This window comes from Coenobita brevimanus, chromosome 68, assembly GCF_032717465.1.
Source record: "Coenobita brevimanus isolate Jiangsu-jjx chromosome 68, ASM3271746v2, whole genome shotgun sequence".
NCBI lineage: Eukaryota > Metazoa > Arthropoda > Malacostraca > Decapoda > Coenobitidae > Coenobita > Coenobita brevimanus.
Genome location: NC_137021.1, coordinates 11,306,591 through 11,330,046, shown reverse-complemented (window position 1 = coordinate 11,330,046; position 23,456 = coordinate 11,306,591). Strand labels below are relative to the sequence as shown.

At 41.1% G+C, this 23,456-nt stretch overlaps 1 protein-coding gene across 2 annotated transcripts in view; it reads left to right on the top strand.

The window, feature by feature from the left end:
• The first annotated feature begins 8,331 nt into the window (after positions 1–8,331).
• Positions 8,332–23,456, top strand: part of park (E3 ubiquitin-protein ligase parkin) — a 35,227-nt gene continuing 20,102 nt past the window's right edge. Inside the window, exons 1-3 of one of the 2 annotated variants that reach the window (XM_080277084.1) lie at positions 8,332–8,411; positions 11,146–11,321; positions 16,093–16,380. In XM_080277084.1, coding sequence (XP_080133210.1) covers positions 11,190–11,321; positions 16,093–16,380 — 420 coding nt within the window. In that variant the 5' untranslated portion in view covers positions 8,332–8,411; positions 11,146–11,189. Of the gene's footprint in view, positions 8,412–8,444; positions 8,507–11,145; positions 11,322–16,092; positions 16,381–23,456 lie in introns of those variants that run through there. The other variant, XM_080277085.1, reaches the window with a different exon arrangement.

Here is a 23,456-nt window from a genome sequence, read left to right as displayed (position 1 = left end):
TTTCGCAAACTCAGTACTGGAGAGATGGTAATTGTAGGCCAAATTTAACATAGTATGGTCAAAAGTCTTTAAAAATAATTACGTTTTCTTTATATTTTTATTAAACGTATAGCCTACATAACCTTTTTAAATTCATAATCTTTATCAGGAGGAGGAGGAGGAGGAGGAGAAGAAAGAGGAAGAGCAGGAGGAGAAGAAATAGGAAGTGTTGGACGAAAAATTAATAATAATAATAATAATAATAATAATAATAATAATATCTAACAACTCTTCACCATTTCTCTACCGCTCCAAACCATTAAACAACCTGACTAAACCTCTTCCTAACAAGCATCACGTCAACAGATCACCTTAACCATGATTATAATAAATGACAAAAATATATGCCATTTTAAAAAGCTGTTTCCTTCTTAATTTGGGAGAAAGAAGAGAAATGGCCCATCTTGAACCCTCTTCAGGTTAAATAAGGCTTTGGTTCTACCTTAACCCCTTAACCGCGGGGCGTCACTTCCGTGACGCTTGGGAGCAAGGGATCATACCGCGGGGCGTCGCTTTTGTGATTCTGTGTTATTTTGAATTCACCCGGGCTTCCAAGTGGGGGCTTGTATCATCTATCAGTACTGCCAATGTCCAACACTAGTCAGCACTCCTAATCTCATCTGTACTCCCATCCATTGTTGACAATTTAGCCATTTCTCCCCGTTCTTGACTCCCCTCCCTACCCCCCCTCCATTACCCTATCCTCTTGCCTGCCCGGCAGTGCTACGCTAAGTAAATCTTCCCTGGAATTTTTCACTGATTTCATCCATTGAAATAAGCCCTATGTCCTATTCTTATACCAAATAATATATACAAGAAAGAAATAAGGTAAGTGAGAGTGCCATACACCTGGAATTGGCTAATTATCACCTGACAACACCTCACGTGCACTCGTTCGCTAATTTTCGCTGTTTTTTCCCCTTGAAATATGCCGTATAATCTATTTTCGTAATAAATATACATGTAAGGAGGGAAGGGAGAAGCCTAAGTGATATTTACATTCACCTGGAACTACCTAATTTATAATGTATTGTCTAGATTTCCTGCCAATCATTTTAGTGCTAGACAAAGCTGTTTCAAGAGCTAACATTGGTAGCTCTGAATATCTCCTAAGTAGGTCTCTAATCTATTTTCGTAATAAATATACATGTAAGGAGGGAAGGGAGAAGCCTAAGTGATATTTACATTCACCTGGAACTACCTAATTTATAATGTATTGTCTAGATTTCCTGCCAATCATTTCAGTGCTAGACATAGCCGTTTCAAGACCTAACATTGGTAGCTCTGAATAACCCCTAAGCAGGCCTCCACCCCGGCCCTCCGTTATCAGTTTACTTTCATCTTCCGAAGCGAGGGTACGTATGTTTCTTCTTGCTGACTTCAAGGCCTTTTTTCACCCCCATGCAAAGGGCCCTGTGACCTTTACCCCCTACTAAACCTCGTGTGGAAAGAGGTAAAGGGCTGACAATTGATAAAAGAGTGACTATGATCTTTCTATTGAGTAAAACAGTGCAAGTGGAATTGTAAATAATGTGTAAACAGCAAGTGAAAGTAATGAATGTAAATATACGTGAACAATGGAAAATAGTTTTATAAGTTACTTCAAGTGACAGTGCATAACACAGTGTAAATAAAATAGAAATGTAAATAATGTAAATAAAATAGAGAACGTAAATAGAAATGTAAATTAGTATTATAAGAATACGAGTATATACCCCAGGAGTAATGAAAGTGAAAGTTTCACTCTAGCATGTCTGAATGCTATGAGTTATGAGAGTGAAGATGAAAGTGACATTCACTCTCAATGCCAGTATACAGGACGAGAAAGTGAATGCTACGTATTTTACTGAAAGAAATTGAATCCCTACAGTGACAATAAACTAATACTACTGAAGGAAACTTATGGATAAAGACTGTAGATATATATAAGTGTTATATAGTAACAGAAATATAAAGTGTGAGGGGTTTTATGAATAATAAATGACAGAGTACCAAGAGCGAACTAGTGCCAGTGCGACGATCAGACGCACTTGTAATTTCCATTGCTTTCACAGTGTTTTTTTTTTTGAGTATGGATCCCAAACTACTTGAAAATTGTAGAATAGTGTTTATAGTGTTTGTATCTGGCTGTGGTAATCATATTACGGGTTGTCGGGAAGTGTAAAGTGGAGACTTCGTTACCCTACTTCAGAGGTCTCCACAAGTCCTACGGTAACCGACGAAGGCTCAACAATCATTCCAGGAGAAAGCTGAAGGTATGTGCCATAAGCATATGTAATTTTATTATACTAGGACTAATAACTGATTTTTGGCAAATATTTTTTGAGAGTCTGTCGGAGCCCAAATAACCCCGCGGGACACGCAAGTCATTGGTAAACAAGCCCGCGGTGTAGGGGTTAACCATGATTATAATAAATGACAAAAATATATGCCATTTCAAAAAGCTGTTTCCTTCTTAATTTGGGAGAAAGAACAGAAATGGCCCATCCTGAACCCTCTTCAGATTAAATAAGCCTTTGGTTCTTTCTTCTCTGCAAAAAAGAAAATATATACCTACAACATCACTGTCAGATATCATTTAAAATCTCAATACAACTATATATATTCACACATCTGGAGGAAAAAAAAAAAAAAAAAAAAAATCCATACTCCCTCCATTTTTAGCTCGCTGAAGGACTGATTTGACTAATAACTATGGAGATTCATTTTCGAGGCTTAAAAAAATCAATGGCCAAGTGTCATTAGACTGAAGTAATTATTTGACTAGTAACCAAGGAGACTCATTTAAGGTCCAAAAAATCACATACCATTAAACACTACTGAAATGACTGAAGGAATTATTTGACTAGTAACCAAGGAGACTCATTTGAGGCTTTAAACAAATCATGTACCACTAAACACTACTGAAATTGTGGGAGTGACTCAGGCCAATCAGGTGATAAAAATCTGCAATAGTAACCAAGGAGATTCATTCCTACTTACATGGTTGGTATTTAAACTGGCATAATGCTGCTCAGGGATGGTGACTGGTCTCCCTTCCCTTCGGTGTCTAGACTGAGTAGCATATTCCTGAGATAATAAAGACTTAGATGAATAGATGGACAATGTTTATCAGTATCTATATCTACTAGTCTATTTATCTATCTACTCTACTGGTCTATCTATCTATCTATTCTATCTACTAGTCTATTTATCTGTCTACCACTCTATCTACTAGTCTTCATAATCAACGCTGAGGCAAAGAATTGGATGAATGGATGGATAATATCTATAAGTAACTATATTTACCAGCCCATTCAGCCTATCCACTAGTCAATCTATTGATCTGTCTATATCTATCTAGTACTCTATCTATCTACTAGTCTTTGCTACCCTATACTAACTGCTGAATAGAAAAATATAACAGCCTAATAATTATTGACAATGGTTCAGGGGATTCTCTCTCTCTCTCTCTCTCAGCACAACACTGCAGCAACATATACCATATTGATGAAACTCGCTCACACACACACACTCTCTCTCTCTCACGGTAAACACTACAGCAGAATATATTGATCAAACCTCCTTACTCTCTTTCTCTCTCTCTCAGGGCAACATGACAGCAGCGTTCACTTTCTCAACTCACTCCAACTGGAACACATGACTTGCTCCAGCCAAAGACTTTACTGCCTTCCCTCTTGTCTCTATTCAGCTGTCTCTTTTTGCACTCACTTGTCTTGTTTTCCCACTCATTGTGTTCTTTTCCCACTCACTGTCTTGTTTTCCCTCTGGTCTCCAATCAGCTGTCTATTTTTGCATTCAGTTGTTTTCCTACTCACTGTCGTGTCTTCCCTCTCGTCTCCACTCAGCTGTCTCTTTTTCCACTCAATTGTCTTCTTTTCCCACTTAGTCTTGTTTTCCCTCTGGTCTCCACTCAGCTGTCTCTTTTTTCCACTCAATTGTCTTCTTTTCCCACTCACTATCTTTTTTTCAACTTTCTCTTCCCATTCATTTGTCTCGTTCTGATACCATCCTAGGACCTGATTCAGCCTAAAAGTGGCTTATCAAGTTGATTTGGAAAAGAAGGACTGTATTATGTAGGTACTGTAATTGGCCTCATTGCTCTGTCCTGGTTATCTGATCGAGTAGATCCATCGACCACAGGTAACTGCCCCCTATGAGATGATCCCACATGTTCCTCCCCACTGTTGATGTTGTCTCCCTATTCATGTGGAACTTCCTGTGTATGTTGTGTGGGCCTATTTTACAAGCAGGGTATGTCATTTGTGGTTCCACCCAGCCCATATTTAAGCTGGTTGCTGAGGAAGGCTGGGTGATGTCCTGATGTACTCAATCTGTATTTAAGGACACCTTCAATGAGCGTATGTCAGGAGGGAGGCTTCAGGATGGTGTTATGATTGAGTTGTACTGCTGTGTGTGAAGTGAGTATGGAGGTGTTTCTTCATTGCTGGTGTTGGAATATCTGGAGGTGGGATACTGTTGTAAAGGTTTTGCTAATGTTTGTCTGGTGGGTGTTCTGTGCCTATGTGTGTTGTGTCTGTCATGTAAGCTACGTGTAATGAGTGGGGTGTTGTGTACTGGTTACGAGTCCCTCATATCATGGTAGTTTCTGGGAGGGCTTTAGTTTCCGAGTGTGAGAGTGGTTTTGGTGCCATCAGTGTTGATGTGTAGGCTGTTTGTCCATATGGTTTGCAGGGTGTTCTTGTGAGTATCGGATAGGATGGGACCCGATGTCAAGGAGGCACAGGACATTAAGTGAACTAAAGTCTCTGCTGTGGTCAATAAATGATGTTCTGTAGAGTGAGGCCCAAAGTCTAGCCCTGTGGTTGCCCCAAGTGCAGGGAGTCTGGGGGTGCACGGCCTCTTGATGTCTTGTAATGGGTCCTTGAAGGTGTGTCTACAGTAGTTTCATGCATCACTACAAGAACTTAGTAGGGGGTGTGGGTTAAGTGGACTGTGATGAGGAGGGTGTGGATTAAGTGGATTGTGATTAGGAGGGTGTGGAGTAAGTGGATTGTGATGTGGAGGGAGTATCTGTGACCATGTTTACTGCTGGTGATGTGTTGTGGTGGATTTGGCTAAGGCGACTGTCAACCTCTTGTCCTCGACCCAAGTCTGCTGTGTGTTAAGGTAGTCTTGCTGCAGTGAAGGGGCTGTGTCTGCAATGTGGTATGTGGTTGTCGTGGTGTCACAACATGATGTCGTTTTTACGGTGTCTGCAATGTGGCGTGTGTTGTTATGGTGGTCTGCAGTGTGATGTGGTTGAAATGGTGGTCATCTGCATACAGTATAAGGCAATGTTAGTGGCTGGCTGGGATGTGGGAATATCATGACTGTATAGACTGAAGAGTGTGGGTGAGTCTCAGCAAGTATTATGCACACTGCCAATACAGGGATACCCCATGATTCTGCAAGGGGATTTAGTACTTAACAGTAATTTGCACTGTTAATACACCCTCTCCCAACTTCTCATGGTCAGCTCAGGAATCCAACCAAGGACCTTTAAGTGGTGGGTCGTGTGCTACAAATTACACCCCAAATCCTACAGTTCATGTTAGTCTCTTGACAATATTAGTCAGAAGAGAGGTATATGAGAGAGAGAGGTGTAAGTTGGATGGATGGTCATTGAAATGGTAGGGGACAGGGCGACATGGAAATTTGTTTGTGGGCACCCCTTATGTGATTAAAGTGTCTGGCTATAGACAGATAGTTACCGGAGGAAAGTGACAATTAGGAGGTGAAATAGTCAACAGGGGATAGTGACATGCAGACGAGGTGAAATATTAGACGAACGTTTGTCCTACACCGTAGATTAAATGTTAGAAGACCCCTTACACTAGAGAAGTCAAAATACACTCTACAGTACTACATTCAACTTTATTGCTCTACATAAATGAGCTATTGTAAATCTGTGCAAATCATAACAATACAGTACATGAGAAGTGACTTCCACAAGTACTGTACCACACATATATGGACTTAGCGATTCTGATACAGTATTTCCCATTAACACGTACAGTAGGTCCTCATTGTACGCGAGTATATGGGTGGCAGAGGACATTGCGTACTAGGAATTCGCGTACTTTGAACACAGAAACTTATGGGAAAAATTACACATGGTCAGCACCCCCCTTCATGGGCAACCCTTGTGACTCCTTTCAGACCTAAGTATTGTACTGTACAGAGACACTATCTAAGTCTTACCTAAGATAAAGTAAACCAACATGATTATGGCTTTACTAAATCAACATGGATATGGCTTAACCAAACGAACACCTTAACCCAAGTGGACAACAGGCTTAATAGAGGTAAGAAGGGGATCCGAAGCAGGGTGAGGCACCTAGCGTGGGTTTCAGGTGAATTCGCCATCACAACAATAACAAGACAATTCATCATCATTAATGAAGGCAGCAATGGGTGACACTAGAATATGTATTCAAAGGTGACTACAGCAAGGAAGAGACAAGTTACGGTAATTATTGTCTGACGGAGAATTGACTTGATGGCAAATTTTCTCGGAAACCAAGTGTGCACTTGCTGTACCACCCGCCACACCACTCTCATCACCAGCACTTTCGACACTTTCACTAGCTAATGCACTCACTTCGTTCATAAACCCTTAAAAGTGAAGTCATCACTTCCTCCACTCGCAACTGACAGTGTTCGATGTTCTTGAATTCTTCCTTGAATTTATCAAAGGCACACAGTACCTGGCTGAGCTCCATCATCGACAAGACTCCACTCTCCATCACTGGTAGTTAGAGCTTCTTGGGGTGGCAATGTCGCGTTCTCGGGGTAAACCCCAGATTTCGGCCACTCTTTGCTGCTGTCTCACCTAAGACGAGTTCAATTCACATACTATTAAAAAAAAAAAAAAACTAAAATTCGGATAAAAAATAGGTCCTCACATACAATGAGGATTGCGTACTCTGAACTCGCATACTGTGGGTACCTCCTGTACCATAATGCTCTGAGACAACACTGGCTACTCCCCATACATACAAAATGTCCCCAAAAATGTTAAAAAATCTAGGTGGTGAAAATATGGTTAATTTTGTGATAAATGGTATAAAAACATGTCTAATTCTCAGCCAAGGGATATTTACAGAAGGTCTTATGGGAGAAAATGCAACTGGTTATAATTACTGAAGGTCTTATGGGAGAAAATGCAACTGGTTATAATTACCAAAAGTCTTATGGGAGAAAATGCAACTGGTTACAATTACTGGAGGTCTTATGGGAGAAAATGCCGAGTTATAATTACTGATTGTCTTATGGGAGAAAATATGTATTCTCATCTGTTAAGGAAGTTCCCTAGCACCTCTTCCTTAGCGATTTATTTTTGGATATGTCTGGGTAATATCATTTGGTTGGTAATGCTGAGTATGGTAATGTTTGGACAATATATATAACACAAGAGGTCAGTAAGGTGTAATATGCAAAATAAATCACAAAGAAAAAGATGTTAGGGAGTTTTGTCAATCATACAATCACTTCCTTCACTTTCTCAAACACATACACATCCCAAGACACTGTGTATTACAACATACGGACAGCATACATAGATTATACAGACCTACTTCCTGTATGTACACAAGGCACTAATCAATACGCTACTTTGTGTGAACTGGAAGTAAGTTACTGGTGACTTTGCCATTACCAGTATTTGCAATACCTTTCATCAAAGCCTGATAACGGGCCCTGGTGTTGTTTAACTGAAGCATTATGTCAATATTTTCCATGGCTACTGCTAAGTGTTGAAAAAGTGTCATGTTCTCTTTCAATGCATTTACAGTATATTGTCCAAACTTTCTTCAGTTATCCTTTCTGAGATTTTTCACACTCATCACTGCCGTTCTGACTGTCAACTAGCTTCTGTTGGTATGTTAATACCTGATCTATCTTATTAAATTTGTTGTTTACTTCTTGAGGATCTTTTTCCGTCGAACACCGCGCCTCTCACGTGTAGTAGCCTATGTGCGATGGGGTCTATCTATCCTACAAAATTACAATGATGTTTTAAGCGAGGGATGAAGAATAATCCATACTTAATTTCGGAATGTGATTAAATCCTGTCTGAATATATATTTTTTTTTTTAATCAAGTAATGAGGAAACCAGTTGCAAAACCAGTGTAACGTGGCATCTAGAAATTTTTAGCAAGAGTGTGAAATATGAAGCAGGAAAGCGATCAAGCAGCATAGAAAATATCACAAAAAATATAGACCAAAAAATCAGTTGCAGAGGCCCTGAGAAACCCGGGTCAAACGCGACAGACAAGAAGCAGAAGTGTCCCTTACATTGTAATGTAAACAGAGATCAGCTGATCATAGGGATGACCCGCAAGTAGACCACGAAGGGGGATATTATGAGGTTATTTTAGATTATGTGTGTGTGTACTCTCACAAACTGTGCATTTATATATTGGTTGTTAATACTGTCTCAAACTTTAGCATCTTGTGTTTAAGGTAACTGATCTTAATCGAGAGGTTTGCACTTTGCATACGGTATCGTCTGCATAAAGTTGTAATTTTAATTTTGTAACACTATACAGTAGAAGATTAATGCGTCACACGCTGCCACACCACTATCTGCACTGTGAGTTCAGACACTGCCAATAGGTAGGTGGCAAAATTATGTAACGCCAATGGTAAATTGAATTATTTGTAACCTTCCTAATATTAATTTTGACAAATTTTAAGAGCTACTATTCACAGAAGATAGAAAGTTTATGACAAAGATTCAGTCTGGTAAGGCTAGAGTATGGGCATCACCACAAGTATTTATGTAATCTCTTCCCATCTTTCAGATTGTGTTACTGGTAGGTGAAATGTTACTGTAAATAAGATTAACCATGCAGAAACCCAACCCAGCCTAACCTAACATCTATCTATCTATCTATTGCCAGACGCCTCAATCCCGTTTGGGGTGGCCACAAACAAATTGCCTCCAAGTCGCCCTGTCCCCCGCCATTTCACTGCCCTGCTCCCAACTCACACCCCCCTCTCTCATATACCTCTCCACCCCATCCCTCCATCTCATCCTCGGCCTCCCCCTCCCTCTTCCCCCCTCCACCTCACTCACATACACTCTCTTCGTCAGTCTTTCACCCTCCATCCTCTCCACATGGCCAAACCACCTCAGTGGGTTCCTCATAACGCTTCCTATCACATCTACATCCACACCACAACGCTCCTTTATATCCTCATTCGTCAGCCTGTCTCTCCACGTGACTCCACAGGCTCCTCTTAAATAACTCATTTCCACTGCTCTCACTCTTGACTTGTGTCCTTCCAACAATGTCCAAGCTTCACTTCTGTACGTTAGAGTTGGTATCACAATACTGTCATGTAGTAACTTTTTCACTTCCATGCTCACTTCCCTGTTTCTTATCACTGCTTTCAAGGAACCAGCAACCTTTCTTCCCTGCTGTACCCTTTCAAGCACTTCACCCTCCAAACCTCCATCCTTACTCATCACACTACCCAAATACTTAAACGTACTCACATTTTCCAATTCCTCACCATCCAACCTCGCTGTACATTCACTAACTTCACCTCTCTCAAAGACCATCACTTTACTCTTCCCTACATTCACCTTTAGGTTCCGTTTCTTACACACTCTCTCAAACTCATCCACCAAGCCTTGCAGCTCCCCTTCGTCTTCACTCAACAACACAGTATCATCTGCAAACAACAGTACAGGGAGTTTCCAAACACTATCCTCTCTCACCAGGGCCACTCCAACATCCACTACCCTACCTTGTACCTCTTTTATTACCCCATCCATGTACAGATTGAACAACCATGGAGACATGACACATCCCTGTTTCAAACCAACTTTCAAAGAGAAAAATTCACTTAGTTCACCATCCACATGCACTGCAGCCTTCGCACCATTGTACATACTCTTCACAGCATTCAACAACTTCCCATCTACTCCATATATTCTTAACACTTTCCACAATCCTTGTCTATCCACCCTGTCATATGCTTTCTCCAAATCCATGAAAGCCACATACAACTTCTTTCCCTTCTCTAGAAACTTTTCCACTAAAGATCTAAGAATGAATATCTGATCTACACAACCTCTTCCCTTCCTAAAGCCTCCCTGTTCTTCTCCAACTAATTTCTCTGTTCTTTCTCTAACTCTGTCTATAAGTATCCTACCATACACTTTTCCTATTATACTAAGAAGACAAATGCCCCTATGATTACCACACACTTCATTTTCCCCTGAAAAGTATAGGCTCCTGGGTAGGTTTCAGAGGGACTCTGTTGTCATTATAATATAAGCTCCATTATAATGTACCATACAATAAATGATAAATTACTGTGTGATGATATAAGTTGATGCAATTATTGTAATTTTCCCTCAAATTTTGTTGTAAAAAATTTGAATTCATGAAGACCCTAGTTTAAATACTGTATAAAGAGAAAATATAACAAATATAAAATGTGCAGCTAAACTTTACTTGACAGAAGCCTTCACTGTCATAATGTATATACCGGCATTCTTTTATTCTGTTCTTGCAAGAATAAACTAAAGAACATTTCTTCAGAGTGATGGTACTAATAGCTAGTGAAATGTAAAACTTAACTTCCTTGAGTTAATGAAAAAAGATGATGAAAGACATACCCAGAACCTTGTAACCACTGATCCTTATTAAGTCATACCCAAAACCTCATATTAAATATATGGTGGTAAAAAAATCTCATTTATGTTGTAGGCACTGTCCATCTTCCCCTATATACTAAAGTCAGAGATACAAACTACCCTACAGTACATTTCATTATCTAATGGTTCTGGAAGGGGGTGCCCCCTCCAACATACCTACTGTATACAAATATCCCAGAACTCCCTCCCATTCCCCAGAAAGGAGGATGATGGACTGCATGAGATGATCAACTTCCAGTCTGCAGTCCACTAAGTTCACTTTGAGATAAATATTGGGCCACAAGAACAACAACATTGTGCGATGAATAAACACTTTGGCTTTTTTTTTTGGTATCATCACTGCATCCATACAATACAATATAATGGTGTTCAGTTAAAAAGGATATGCTAATATATGTGTAAGAAAACTTAAAGAATATTCATTTTTCAGCACCATGACGAGGTACTGGCAGCAGAGAGGGAGTGTGTTTTACAATGCTGGGGTTCATCTTTGATTTCCTGAGTGGCCTCTGGCATTCTCTACTGGCAATGTTTGGCCTTGGAAGACCTCAGCCAGCCATCTCAAACAATCTTGAGATCTTTGTCAGAACAAACACTGGAGAGAAGGTGACAGTTAACCCCTTGAAACCTAGTTAAATGAGTGATTGTAGCTTTTTCATGGTGGAGTGCTAGCATACTTTTGTCATTTTTCGGTATACCACTTCTACACTGCAACTATCACCCAGTGACTTAATGCATATCAACTTATCCATTTTCACTGACAGAGACTGGTCATTACTGCAGCAAAAACATGTCACTTTACAACTGTGCACCATACTTTGGAAACAGTCTTGATCTGAGTCTCATTTCCTCTAGCTGTGACTTTTGCCTAAGTATTTGTGAAACAAACATCACATCCTGTAGAGTATACAGTATACTGAATATGCAGAAATGGGAAGTTACCTACATGCAGTGCTAGGCAGGTGTCTTGTTTTTCAGTCTTTAGTGGTTTAAATATATTAAGCTTTATTATCTGCCTTCCCACCAAAAAAAAATCAAAAGCTGGACCAAAAATGTTGCATGATCACCCACTAATGTTTAATAATATTTAGCTTAATCCTGCATCATCCTTGAACATGCTTGGGGTTTTATTTACTCGGGGCTTATCTTGGAAAGATCATATTACATCTCTCGTAAAATCTGCTTCCAAGAGATTAGGTGTGCTAAGCCGACTCCGTTCTTTCTTTACCCCTGCTCAATTGTTGACTCTATACAGGGGTTTTATCCGCCCCTGTGTGGAGTACAACTCTCATGTGTGGGGAGGCTCCCCACATACAGCTCTTCTCAATAGGGTCGAGTCAAAGGCTTTTCGTCTCATTAACTCTCCTCCTCTTACTGACTCCCTTCAACCTCTGTCTCTTCGCCGCACTGTTGCATCTTTATCTCTTTTCTATCGCTACTTTAATGGTCACTGCTCCTCTGAACTGTCTGCATTCATTCCTCCACCTCTACGATGGGCGCGTAGCCCCCGTCTAGCAGCAAACTCTCATCCCTTTTCTGTCCAACTCTCTAATGCAAGAGTTAGCCGTTACTCCCAGTCCTTCATTTATGCAACAGGTCAACTCTGGAACGGTCTCCCTCTGTCTGTATTTCCTGCTGCCTATGATCTCCAGTCTTTCAAACGCAGTGTGTCCAGGCATCTCGAAATGATCGGATCTTGAATTTGGCTTTCTATTGTATTTTGTTTTTTCTCTAGGAGGGAACTGTAGTTGCGGGCTCATGGCCTTTGGTTCCTTCTTCCTCGCATTAAAAAAAAAAAAAAAAAAAAAAATCAGTATGTGGCTGATGAAATATTGAAGAGAATCAAAAGAAATGCCTGTTAGAAATACAGTACACCCTCTATATAATGGACTAACTAGAGGAACTGTGATGGTAAAACTGAACATTTGTTAAATCCGATATTCAAGCTATTCTAAGTTATGACCCCAAGTCTGTTATATACCTAGCCAAGTTCATTGGATACACTTGGTACTGTACAACCCAGTGTTGTTTATGTACTGAGGTACTGTAAATTACTACAAATTTTAAACTCAGTGATACATTACAGTATGGTAAAACAAAATATATTAGGTATGTGGTAGGTGGTGGTGACCATCATCCACTCACTTGATGTTGTGCTGCTTACTTCTTCCCTCACCTTTATCATTCATTTTCTAACCTCCTCTCTTCCTGTTTCTCCCAACTTTCCTGTCACTTTTAATTACTCTTCTTTCCTTTTCAGGTGGCTTTATATTGAGTGACAAACCTACACCCACTGCAAATTGACTTAGGACCTACACACAGAATTGCTATGGGCGAGTTGTTTCTCTTTGCTTTGTGTTTCCACCTCTACCAAGTGAATTTTTTGGGCAAGAAATAACTGGCAACCCCTCTGGTGTTGGCGGGAGCTGGTGAAACACTCAGCACGTCAGTGCTTGCCCAGAAGCGAGAGTGGGAGTATATGTTCCCGTCGCTCCGAGCTTGCACCTCCCTCTTGTTTCGCAAGCATTACTGCTTGCCCTGTTATTTTCCCAGAGTCAAGTTGTCATGCCTGGAAAGTACTGCTCAAGGGATGAAAGGGTCTGTATCATTGCATGGAAGCAGGATAATGTCCCTATCAACACAATTTGTGAACGTACTGGATGCGCCAAGTCGACCGTCATGAAGATTCTTGCTGCAGCGTGCGGCCTGCCACCTGATGTCGTACCAGAGAACAAGCACGACGGTGGAAAGAAGAGGACGACTTCCAGAGGTACAGATACACTTCTGAAGAGGGAAGTAATCAAGAATCCTCTACTGACAGCAGCAGAATTGAAGAGAATGCATCCCCAGCTGTTACAAGACGTCTCAATTCAAATTATCCAACACTGCTTGCAGAAGGAGCTGGGTTTGCCGAGCCGCACCACAGCCAAGAACTTCTCACTGACAGCATGAAGAAGCAGCACATTCAGTTTGCCAAGAAGTATGCATGCTGGACATCGGATGAGTGGAGAAAAGTTATGTTTTCCGATAACAGCACATTTCAAGTGTTCCAGGTGCGTTCTGCTTAGGTTCGTCGTCCTGTCTCCCGTAGTCAATATGACCCTGCTTACATGGTGCTGACTGTTAGGCACCCACAATCAGTAATGGTATGGGGGTGTTTCTCGGGTGAAATGGGAAGGGGAGGCCTTTACTTTCTTCCTAAGAACTTGATGATGAATGGTGGCTGGTACATTCAAGTTCTGAAAGATCATTTGTTAAACTTTTTTGCTATTCATGGGTGCAACTTTTTCATGCACAATTCAGCTCCATGTTACAAGTCAAGAAAGGTGACAAAATGGCTTCAGGATAATTGGATAGAAAACTGCTGAGAAAAGATGAAGAAAATCTTGGCAGAGAAGAAGACACCCAATCTGGAAAACCCCAAGACTGAACTGACAAATGTTTGGTGCAAAGAAATGTCCTTTGATTACTCTAAGTGATTCCATGCCAAAATGCATCCAACTCGTCCTGAAAAAACATGGGAAACATGATTTCATATTAATGCCATTTCATGAACAAACATTGTGATATACACTACTATGATTTCTGTGTTTTTTAATACCTTGTGGGGGGAGGTCCTAAGTCAATCTACAGTAGCTGTATTGGTTTCCTGTATGCCAGGAAACCATTTATAATGTTGGGTGGTAACCATATAGCCAACCCACACATTCCTTACATGTCAACAATTGGGTTGGCAGAGGGTTAGTGCCTCCTCCCTGTATAACAACTTACTCAAAGGCAAATGGCCGCCGCTTACAGGATTATAGCGTCTGGCTATAGACAGATTAACAGATGTGGTGAGTTGGAGTGGAAGTGTTTACACAGTGCCAGGCAGAGCTAAGCTTATGCCATTAATTAGTCAGTCAGTTACATCCACCACATATACCTAACCTCATTCAGTGTATGTGAGAAGACTGATCACAGGGCTCACAGAGTTCGTTGATACCACAATTGAGTCGATGGAGGTTTGTTAAAAAGAGAGTTTACCAACAAAGCTTGTGCGAATGGAGTTGTACTGGTGGAACAGAAGGCTCTGCTTGCCTTTTCACAAAAGAGAAGGTAATCAAAGTGAGTGCAGAAATTATTAAGGTATGTCTACATGGTGTTGTAGGAAAGTATATGGAATAATTATAAAGAAGGTAAGGAGTATGCTGGATGGATAATGTAAACGAGTGTAAGAACGCAAGGCAGTGAAGTTGATAAGGCTAGGGAACTACCAGGGTATCAAATTATCCTGAATTATATATGATGCTGTGGAACTAAGAGGACATCAAGTTGTCTGGATGAATCATGTACAGAGGAGCACATGACAAGGGCTTGGCACTCCCCTACCCCCCCCCCACATTTTTTTCTAACATCAGTCAACAAACTGACTGTCTGGCAAGTGTATATGAAGTGCATGAATATATATATATATTTTTTCAACATGCAGAGATAGTTAGGCCTGTGAGGAACAAGGATTCTGAGAGCTTCAGTCATGTGGAAATTATTGTGTGGTCCATTCCTCTGAGCATGAAGTTGACAGTTCTCATACTTTTTTTTTTTTTTTTTTTTTTTTCCTGGATTCTACTGCACCCTATATTTAGGTGGGAAAAAGTTCATGATGATTATATTGATAATGATTACTCCACTGTAGCACTTAAACTGCATTGCTAATGTTAAATACTTCACTGCTACCTACCCAATGTAGTATATAACGAGAAACATGTTAAATATTTCACTGCTGCCTACCCACTGCAATATATAATGAGAAATATTTAACATAGTATGGGATGGTATTATTCTTACTGTTATAATTTATCAAGTTTATAATAGTAATCAGTGGTAGGTGGGGGGTGCTCACCATCCACTCACTCGATGTAGTGCTGCTCTCGGGTGACTGCCCTTTCCTCTCCTTCCTTCTTTCCTTCCATTCTCTTCTGTCTTTTGTTTCCTTCCTTATTTCCTCTTCCTTCTGTCTACAGGTGACTCTACACTGAGTGACAAGCCAAATGGTTTCCTGCACACCAGGAAACCATGTACTGTGCTGGGTGGTAACAATATAACCAAACTATGGCACATGGTGGTTTAGTGGGTAATTAAGGTGCTCCAGCCAGATTGAGCTTGTGTAGGTTTATATCCAAGGGGCAGCTGGGGTTTACTACCCACATAATGCCACTCAGGGATGAGTGAGGCTGGTCATTTTCATAAATGTCAGGACCAACTTGCTTAACCCTGGGCTCCTATGCTCCTCATGGGGGCAACACAGGATTAGATGATGCATGTATGTATGTAAAAAGATGTCGTCAGAAATAATATATCTGACATTACAGAAACTTGTCTTATGTTGTATTCCCAGGTGACTGTGAGCTTAGACCCTTGCTGGACAGTTGCACAGGTGAAAGCAACCCTTGCTCCCAAAATCAACACTTCAGGTCAAGACCTGCGAATAATTTTTGCTGGGAAGGAGTTGCCTGATGACCTGGTGATTCGACAGTGTGACTTGGGCAACCACAGTGTCCTCCATGCTGTTCGGGTAGTGGCTGGGGCAGGGTGGGCAGGAAATGTGCCCGTCCCAACCCCTGAAACCAAGATTACTCATGTGAAAGAAACCATAACCAAAACTTGTGAAGCAACATGTACTGAGGTACAGTATTATTCCTACTGAGGTTACTTATTTAATGTTGAAGGTTTATACTCCTGTATTCTTTAATAATTTGAAAAAAAAGTACATGACACTATGATATGGTAAATCCTTGATATAACTAACTTCCAAGCTAATTCATCCTTCACATAACAGCAGGGCTTTATGCTGATAATTTCTTTGCTTTGTGCTGTATGCTAGAATGATATTAGTAATACTGTAATACCATTATCTGTTATGCACATAGTGGGAAGATATATAACAGGTGTAGCACTATGAATGGTAGGCTGTGAGATGCCATCTGACTGGTTGATGGTTGCATAAAAGCACCATTGCATAAATAAAATATGTGTTCTAGCAAGAGTTGTAAGGGGGTCTATAAAAGCCCACATTGCTCAGAGGTAAAGCAGGGATCCTCTGTTTGGCTCAGTGGTAACGTGCGTGTGTATGGGGACATGAGATCGAATCCAGGCCAGGACAGTGTGATTAATTTGCTGAGTTTCAGTTAGGTTATTACACTGGTTGGCAGCAATATGAGGTGAGGCTTGGAGAGCAATGATGTTTTTGGTTAGCTGACAGCTCTTTGTCCTTACATCCCGAGGATGAGCTGTTTGGTGTGGTCTGCAGCGTCCCTAATGGTGGCCTCCAGTGCTACGCTCCTTTGTGTGTTCGAAACTCACCAAGGGGAGAAAAGAGTGATGTAATGGGGACTATAAAAGCCCACACTGCCTAGAGGCAAAGCGAGGATCCTCTGTTTGGTTCTGTAGTAACATGCACATGTATGGAGGTGCGGGGGCATGAGATCAAATCCCAGCCAGGGCAGTGTGATTAATCTGTTAAGTTTTAGTTCAGTTATTACAATGTTATTTTAAAGTACTGTACTATAGTTTTTCTTTTTGAATGATGAACTTGTGAACTCGAGATGGCTACTGTGACTCTTTGTTTTGCATGGATCTTTGTGCTAATTTAGTCTGTATCAATCAATCAATCAATCATTTCCTGTGGCACCCTCGGGGATGCATAGGGCCTCGATGAACTCACACCACCACATCCTATCTTGTGCTAACTCCTCAAGATCTCCCCAACACTCATCTCCAGCTTCCCGTCTCATTGTCCTCACCCACGTCTCTTTTGGCCTTCCTCTACCTCTCCTACCAGGTGCCACCCACCCTGGTGTACCTCGTACTATTCCCTGTCTCCTATACACATGTCCTAGCCACTTCCATCGTGAGAATCTAACATATTCATCGATCGGCTGCACTCCCGTTATTTCTCTAATTCTACTATTTGGTATCCTTTCCCACCACTTCTATCTATCTATCTATTGCCAGACGCCTCAATCCCGTTTGGGGTGGCCACAAACAAATCGCCTCCAAGTCGCCCTGTCCCCCGCCATTTCACTCCCCTGCTCCCAACTCACACCCCCCTCTCTCATATACCTCTCCACCCCATCTCTCCATCTCATCCTCGGCCTCCCCCTCCCTCTTTCCCCCTCCACCTCACTCACATACACTCTCTTCGTCAGTCTTTCACCCTCCATCCTCTCCACATGGCCAAACCACCTCAGTGTGTTCCTCATAACGCTTCCTATCACATCCACATCAACACCACAACGCTCCTTTATATCCTCATTCGTCAGCCTGTCTCTCCATGTGACTCCACAGGCTCCTCTTAAATAACTCATTTCCACGGCTCTCACTCTTGACTTGTGTCCTTCCAACAACGTCCAAGCTTCACTTCCGTACGTTAGAGTTGGTATCACAATACTGTCACGTAGTAACTTTTTCACTTCCATGCTCACTTCCCTGTTTTTTATCACTGCTTTCAAAGAACCAGCAACCTTTCTTCCCTGCTGTACCCTTTCAAGCACTTCACCCTCCAAACCTCCATCCTTACTCATCACACTACCCAAGTACTTAAACGTACTCACATTTTCCAATTCCACACCATCCAACCTCGCTGTACATTCACTGACTTCACCTCTCTCAAAGACCATCACTTTACTCTTCCCTACATTCACCTTTAGGTTCCGTTTCTTACACACACTCTCAAACTCATCCACCAAGCCTTGCAGCTCCCCTTCGTCTTCACTCAACAACACGGTATCATCTGCAAACAACAGTACAGGGAGTTTCCAAACACTATCCTCTCTCACCAGGGCCACTCCAACATCCACTACCCTACCTTGTACCTCTTTTATTACCCCATCCATGTACAGATTGAACAACCATGGAGACATGACACATCCCTGTTTCAACCCAACTTTCAAAGAGAAAAATTCACTTAGTTCACCATCCACACGCACTGCAGCCTTCGCACCATCGTACATACTCTTCACAGCATTCAACAACTTCCCATCTATTCCATATATTCTTAACACTTTCCACAATCCTTGTCTATCCACCCTGTCATATGCTTTCTCCAAATCCATGAAAGCCGCATACAACTTCTTTCCTTTCTCTAGAAACTTTTCCACTAAAGATCTGAGAATGAATATCTGATCTACACAACCTCTTCCCTTCCTGAAGCCTCCCTGTTCTTCTCCAACTAATTTCTCTGTTCTTTCTCTAACTCTGTCAATAAGTATCCTACCATACACTTTTCCTATTATACTAAGACAAATGCCCCTATGATTACCACACACTTCTTTTTCCCCTTTTCCTTTGTACAAGGGAATAATTATACCTGACTTCCAATCCTCCGGGACTCTACCTTCCTCCCAGGCCAATCTGCACATCTTCCACATCCATTCTACTACTATCTCTCCCCCATGCTTCAGCATTTCACCACACACTCCATCAATTCTTGGGGCTTTCCCTGATTTAACTTTCTTCATTGCTTCCACAACTTCTATCCTACTGATTTCTTCCTGTCTTCTCACCTCCCTCCTTCTCCCAGCCATTCCCCAGCCACTTATACTTGCATTACTTCCATCCTCCACGTTCAACAATTCCTTAAAGTGTTCTCTCCATCTGCTCACTTTTTCTCCCTTCTCCACTAGTAATCTACCATTTTTATCTTTCACTCCCCTGCTAACTTCACTTCCACCCTGTCTTACTCTTTTCACCTCTTTCCAGAACATTTTCTTACAGTCCCTCCACTTTACACTCAAATTCCTTCCAAATTCCTCATCCACTCTCTTCTTACTCTCTCTTACTAATTTTTTCACCTCTCTCTTTCTTTCTACATATAACTCTCTCTTCCGCCTCTCAACTTCTTCCACGTCCCTATTTCTCATCCATTCATTGTATGCTTTCTTCTTTTGTGCCACAGCCCGTTTCACCTCTTCAGTCCACCACGCTGTTCCTTGCACCCCCCTCCGTCTTCTCTTCCTTCCATACACCACATCACATGCTACACATATTTCTTCTGTAAATATTCTACACACACCTTCCACGTCCCCCATCTGCTCCAACTCATATTTGCCCAATCGTTCCTCCACTTCTCTCTTGTACTCTGCCTTTTTCTCATCCTCTTGTAACCTTTCCACTCTCCTTGCAACTACTCCTTCCTCTCGTCTTTCCCTTCTTCTATTCCTCCATCTTACATGAACTTTAACTCTGGCCACCACCAAGTAGTGGTCAGAAAGTCCACTCCCCCAACCTCTATAAACTCTTGCATCCAATATACATCTTCGCATCCCACCACTTAACTCCTAATATTCTTCTAAGTGCTTTATTTTCAAACACCAAGAATTTATTTTCCATAGTCGCTGTGCTGTACCAAGACTCGTGTCCATAAATTAAGATACTCCTAACCATTACCTTATAAAGTTTGATTTTTGTATGCACAGAGAAATTGTTATTATTCCAAATATTTTTAAGCATTCCCATTGCCTGATTAGCCTTCTTTAACCTTTCCTCGAATTCAAAGTTCAAAGAACCATCCTTGGCTAAATAAGTACCTAAATATTTAAACCTATCAACTTGCTTTACAACCATACCTCCAATTACACATTCCTGCGCATTTTCCATATTCATATTGATTATTTCAGTTTTTCCACAATTAATAACCAAACCCACCTTGCGACCTTCACTCACCAAACAGTCCAACACTCTCTGCATCTCTTCTGGCCCATCACAAATCAAAACTATATCATCTGCATAATCTAAATCCAAAAGTTTCCTGTTCTCTCCCCAAAGTATACCTGCACCGGTTTCTGTTCCAACACGTTTCATAATGTAATCAATGACCAATGTAAATAGTAAAGGCGATAGAACACCACCTTGAATTACTCCGGACTAGACTTCAAACGAATCACTCAGACAACCATCAACCATCACTTTACAAAATATGTCCTCATGCATGTTCATAATGACCCTCACAAACTCCTCTGGTATTCCATAATGTCTCATGATCTTCCCCATAGACTCTCTCGAAACACTATCAAAAGCCTTTTCAAAATCAACAAAACAAAGACTTAACGGTACTCTCATTTCATTAACTTGCTGCATCAAATGCCTAACTATAAAGATCTGATCATTGCAACCACGTCCCTTTCTAAAACCAGCCTGTTCATCCCTCAGAATACCCTCAACCACCAGCTCCAACCTATTTAACAACACTCTACTGAAAACTTTCAAAGCTATCGGTGACAAAGAGATTCCCCTCCAATTACCACATTCACTCAGGTCTCCTTTCTTCGGAACTTTAACAATTACACCATTCTTCCAAACTGATGGTAGTAACCCCGTCACCCATATCTTATTGAATAGCTTGGTCAAGATCATTATTAATCTATCCCCCTCCACTTTAAACATTTCCGGAAATAAACCATCCTCCCCTGGTGCCTTATTATTCTTTAACTGTTTTACTGCTTTCTCCACTTCTGCAAGCCTCAACTCTCCTGTTTCTATATTTAAATCTTCCTGAGCAGACGGTATATCCTCTTCTGGTGGTATTGGTCTATTAAGAACTGTCTCAAAATGCTCTTTCCATCTATTTTTAATATCTCCATCTTTGGTCAATAAATTTCCTTCCCTGTCTCTAATTGGTATTTCCTTGCGTTTACCTGCATTACCACTCAGTTCTCTAATCGATTCATATGCTATTCTTTGACTCTGTCCATCATTTTTGTTTATTAGGATTTCAGTCTCTGCAACCTTTTCATCCACACATCTTCTTTTATCTCTCCTAGCTAACCTTCTTACTTCTGAATTCAAACTCCAGTACGCAGCTCTTGCTAATTCAATCTCTCGTTCATCAACGCATTGCATCTCACTCCTCAATTTAGCCTCACCTCAATTTTTTATCATATCCCACGTTTCCTCTGATATCCATTTCTTTCTTCTGAATCTATGTCTCCTTCCAATCGTACATTCAGCAGTCTCATGCAAAACTTTGTTCACATCCTCCCACATCTCATCTACACTTCTCTCCCCCTCTTCCAACGTTTCCAACACCAAAAACCTATTTCTGCATTCTAATCTGAATTCCTCCTTTTCTTCTCCTTCTCTTCTAAGCTTAACAATATCGTATCTACCAACACCAGATTTTTCCTTCTTCTGATTTTTAAGTTTAAACCTTATTTTTGCAATGCTGAGTTGATGGTCACTACCAATATCCGCTCCCCGTTTAACATGAACATCTAGCAGAGAACTTCTATGCCTCCTACTGATAGCGATGAGATCAATCTGATTTTTATATTTTCCACACGGCGACACCCAAGTTGTCTTGTGTATATTGCAATGCTGAAAGAGTGTGCCCCCGATGACTAAGTCATTTGCTAGACAGAAGCTTCCAAACCTCACTCCGTTTTCACTCATCCTACTACCAACTCCCATCTTACCCATACATGCCTCAAATCCCTCATTTGAACAGCCCATTACTGCATTAAAGTCTCCAACGCAGATCAAAACATCATGTCTAGGTACCCTTCCTACTCCTTCTTGCAACTTTTCATAAAATGTGTCTTTCCTTTCATCGAGTGCATCATTAGTAGGTGCATAACACACAAACAGACTGATGTTACCATGATTTGATTTAAACCGTGCGTATAGCAATCGCTCATCTATAGGATCCCACTCACATAAAGCCTTATTTGCTTTACAACCCAGCAACAATCCTACTCCCTGATAATGCATTCCGTCCTGTCGGCCAGATATCAATAAACGTATACCATCCTCCAAATCCAACTTATCGACTCCAGTTAATCTAGTTTCTGTCAGAGCACAAATATCAAGTCCGTAATTTTGAAAAACCTTCACTAACTCATCGATTTTACCGTCATGATTTAGCGTTCTGACATTCCAGTTACCAATTTTAATTGTATTTTTTGCATTGACAAAGGAATTAGATTGTAACTGAGGCAACCGTGAGATTCTTAGCACCCCCTGCCCATTTAAGGGCTGCACGGGACTGGGGGCCATTATTGTTCTTTCAGAGTCCATCAAGGTTTCTTTGGCTAACTTCCTGAACACCTCGCCATTGTGTTGCAGTCGCAGTAGGCAGCTAACTTGCCTGATTGCCCACACCCGAAAGACCCAGCTATGCTGTAGCCAGTCACGTGCCGGCATGCTTCCCAGCCATTTCACTCTCAAGGAGTTCCTCTGCCTGAGAAAGCAACCACCCCCCTGCTCCCGAGGGCTTTTGATCTGTGTAGGTAGAGGGCGATCACTCCCTCACTAGCCATATACAGTGTATTTACAGTGTATAGGCTACACTCACCATATATACAGTGTATAGGCTACACTCACCATTAGTCTGTATAGCATAAAAAAATAAAAAATAAAGTACCTGCAAACAGTTACTGTATTGCATAAAATATATCAGAAAAAGATGCTAAAATTATGAAAACTGAGAACCCTACCGTATGTCTCTCAGTGCTGGTAAGGGCTGGTTTGCAAGGCATTATGCATATTATCAGATACTGAACCAAATGAAAAATACCACATATTTATCAACTTATATCGCTTTAGTGATGATCACTGTGTGGAAGGTGGTGGTGACCATTATCCACTCACTTTATGTAGTGCTACCTACTTCTTAAGTAACTCTACACTGAGAGACAAGCTTAATGATTTCCTGTAACCCGGGAAACCATTCACAATGCTGGGTGATAAGCACATAACCCAGTAACA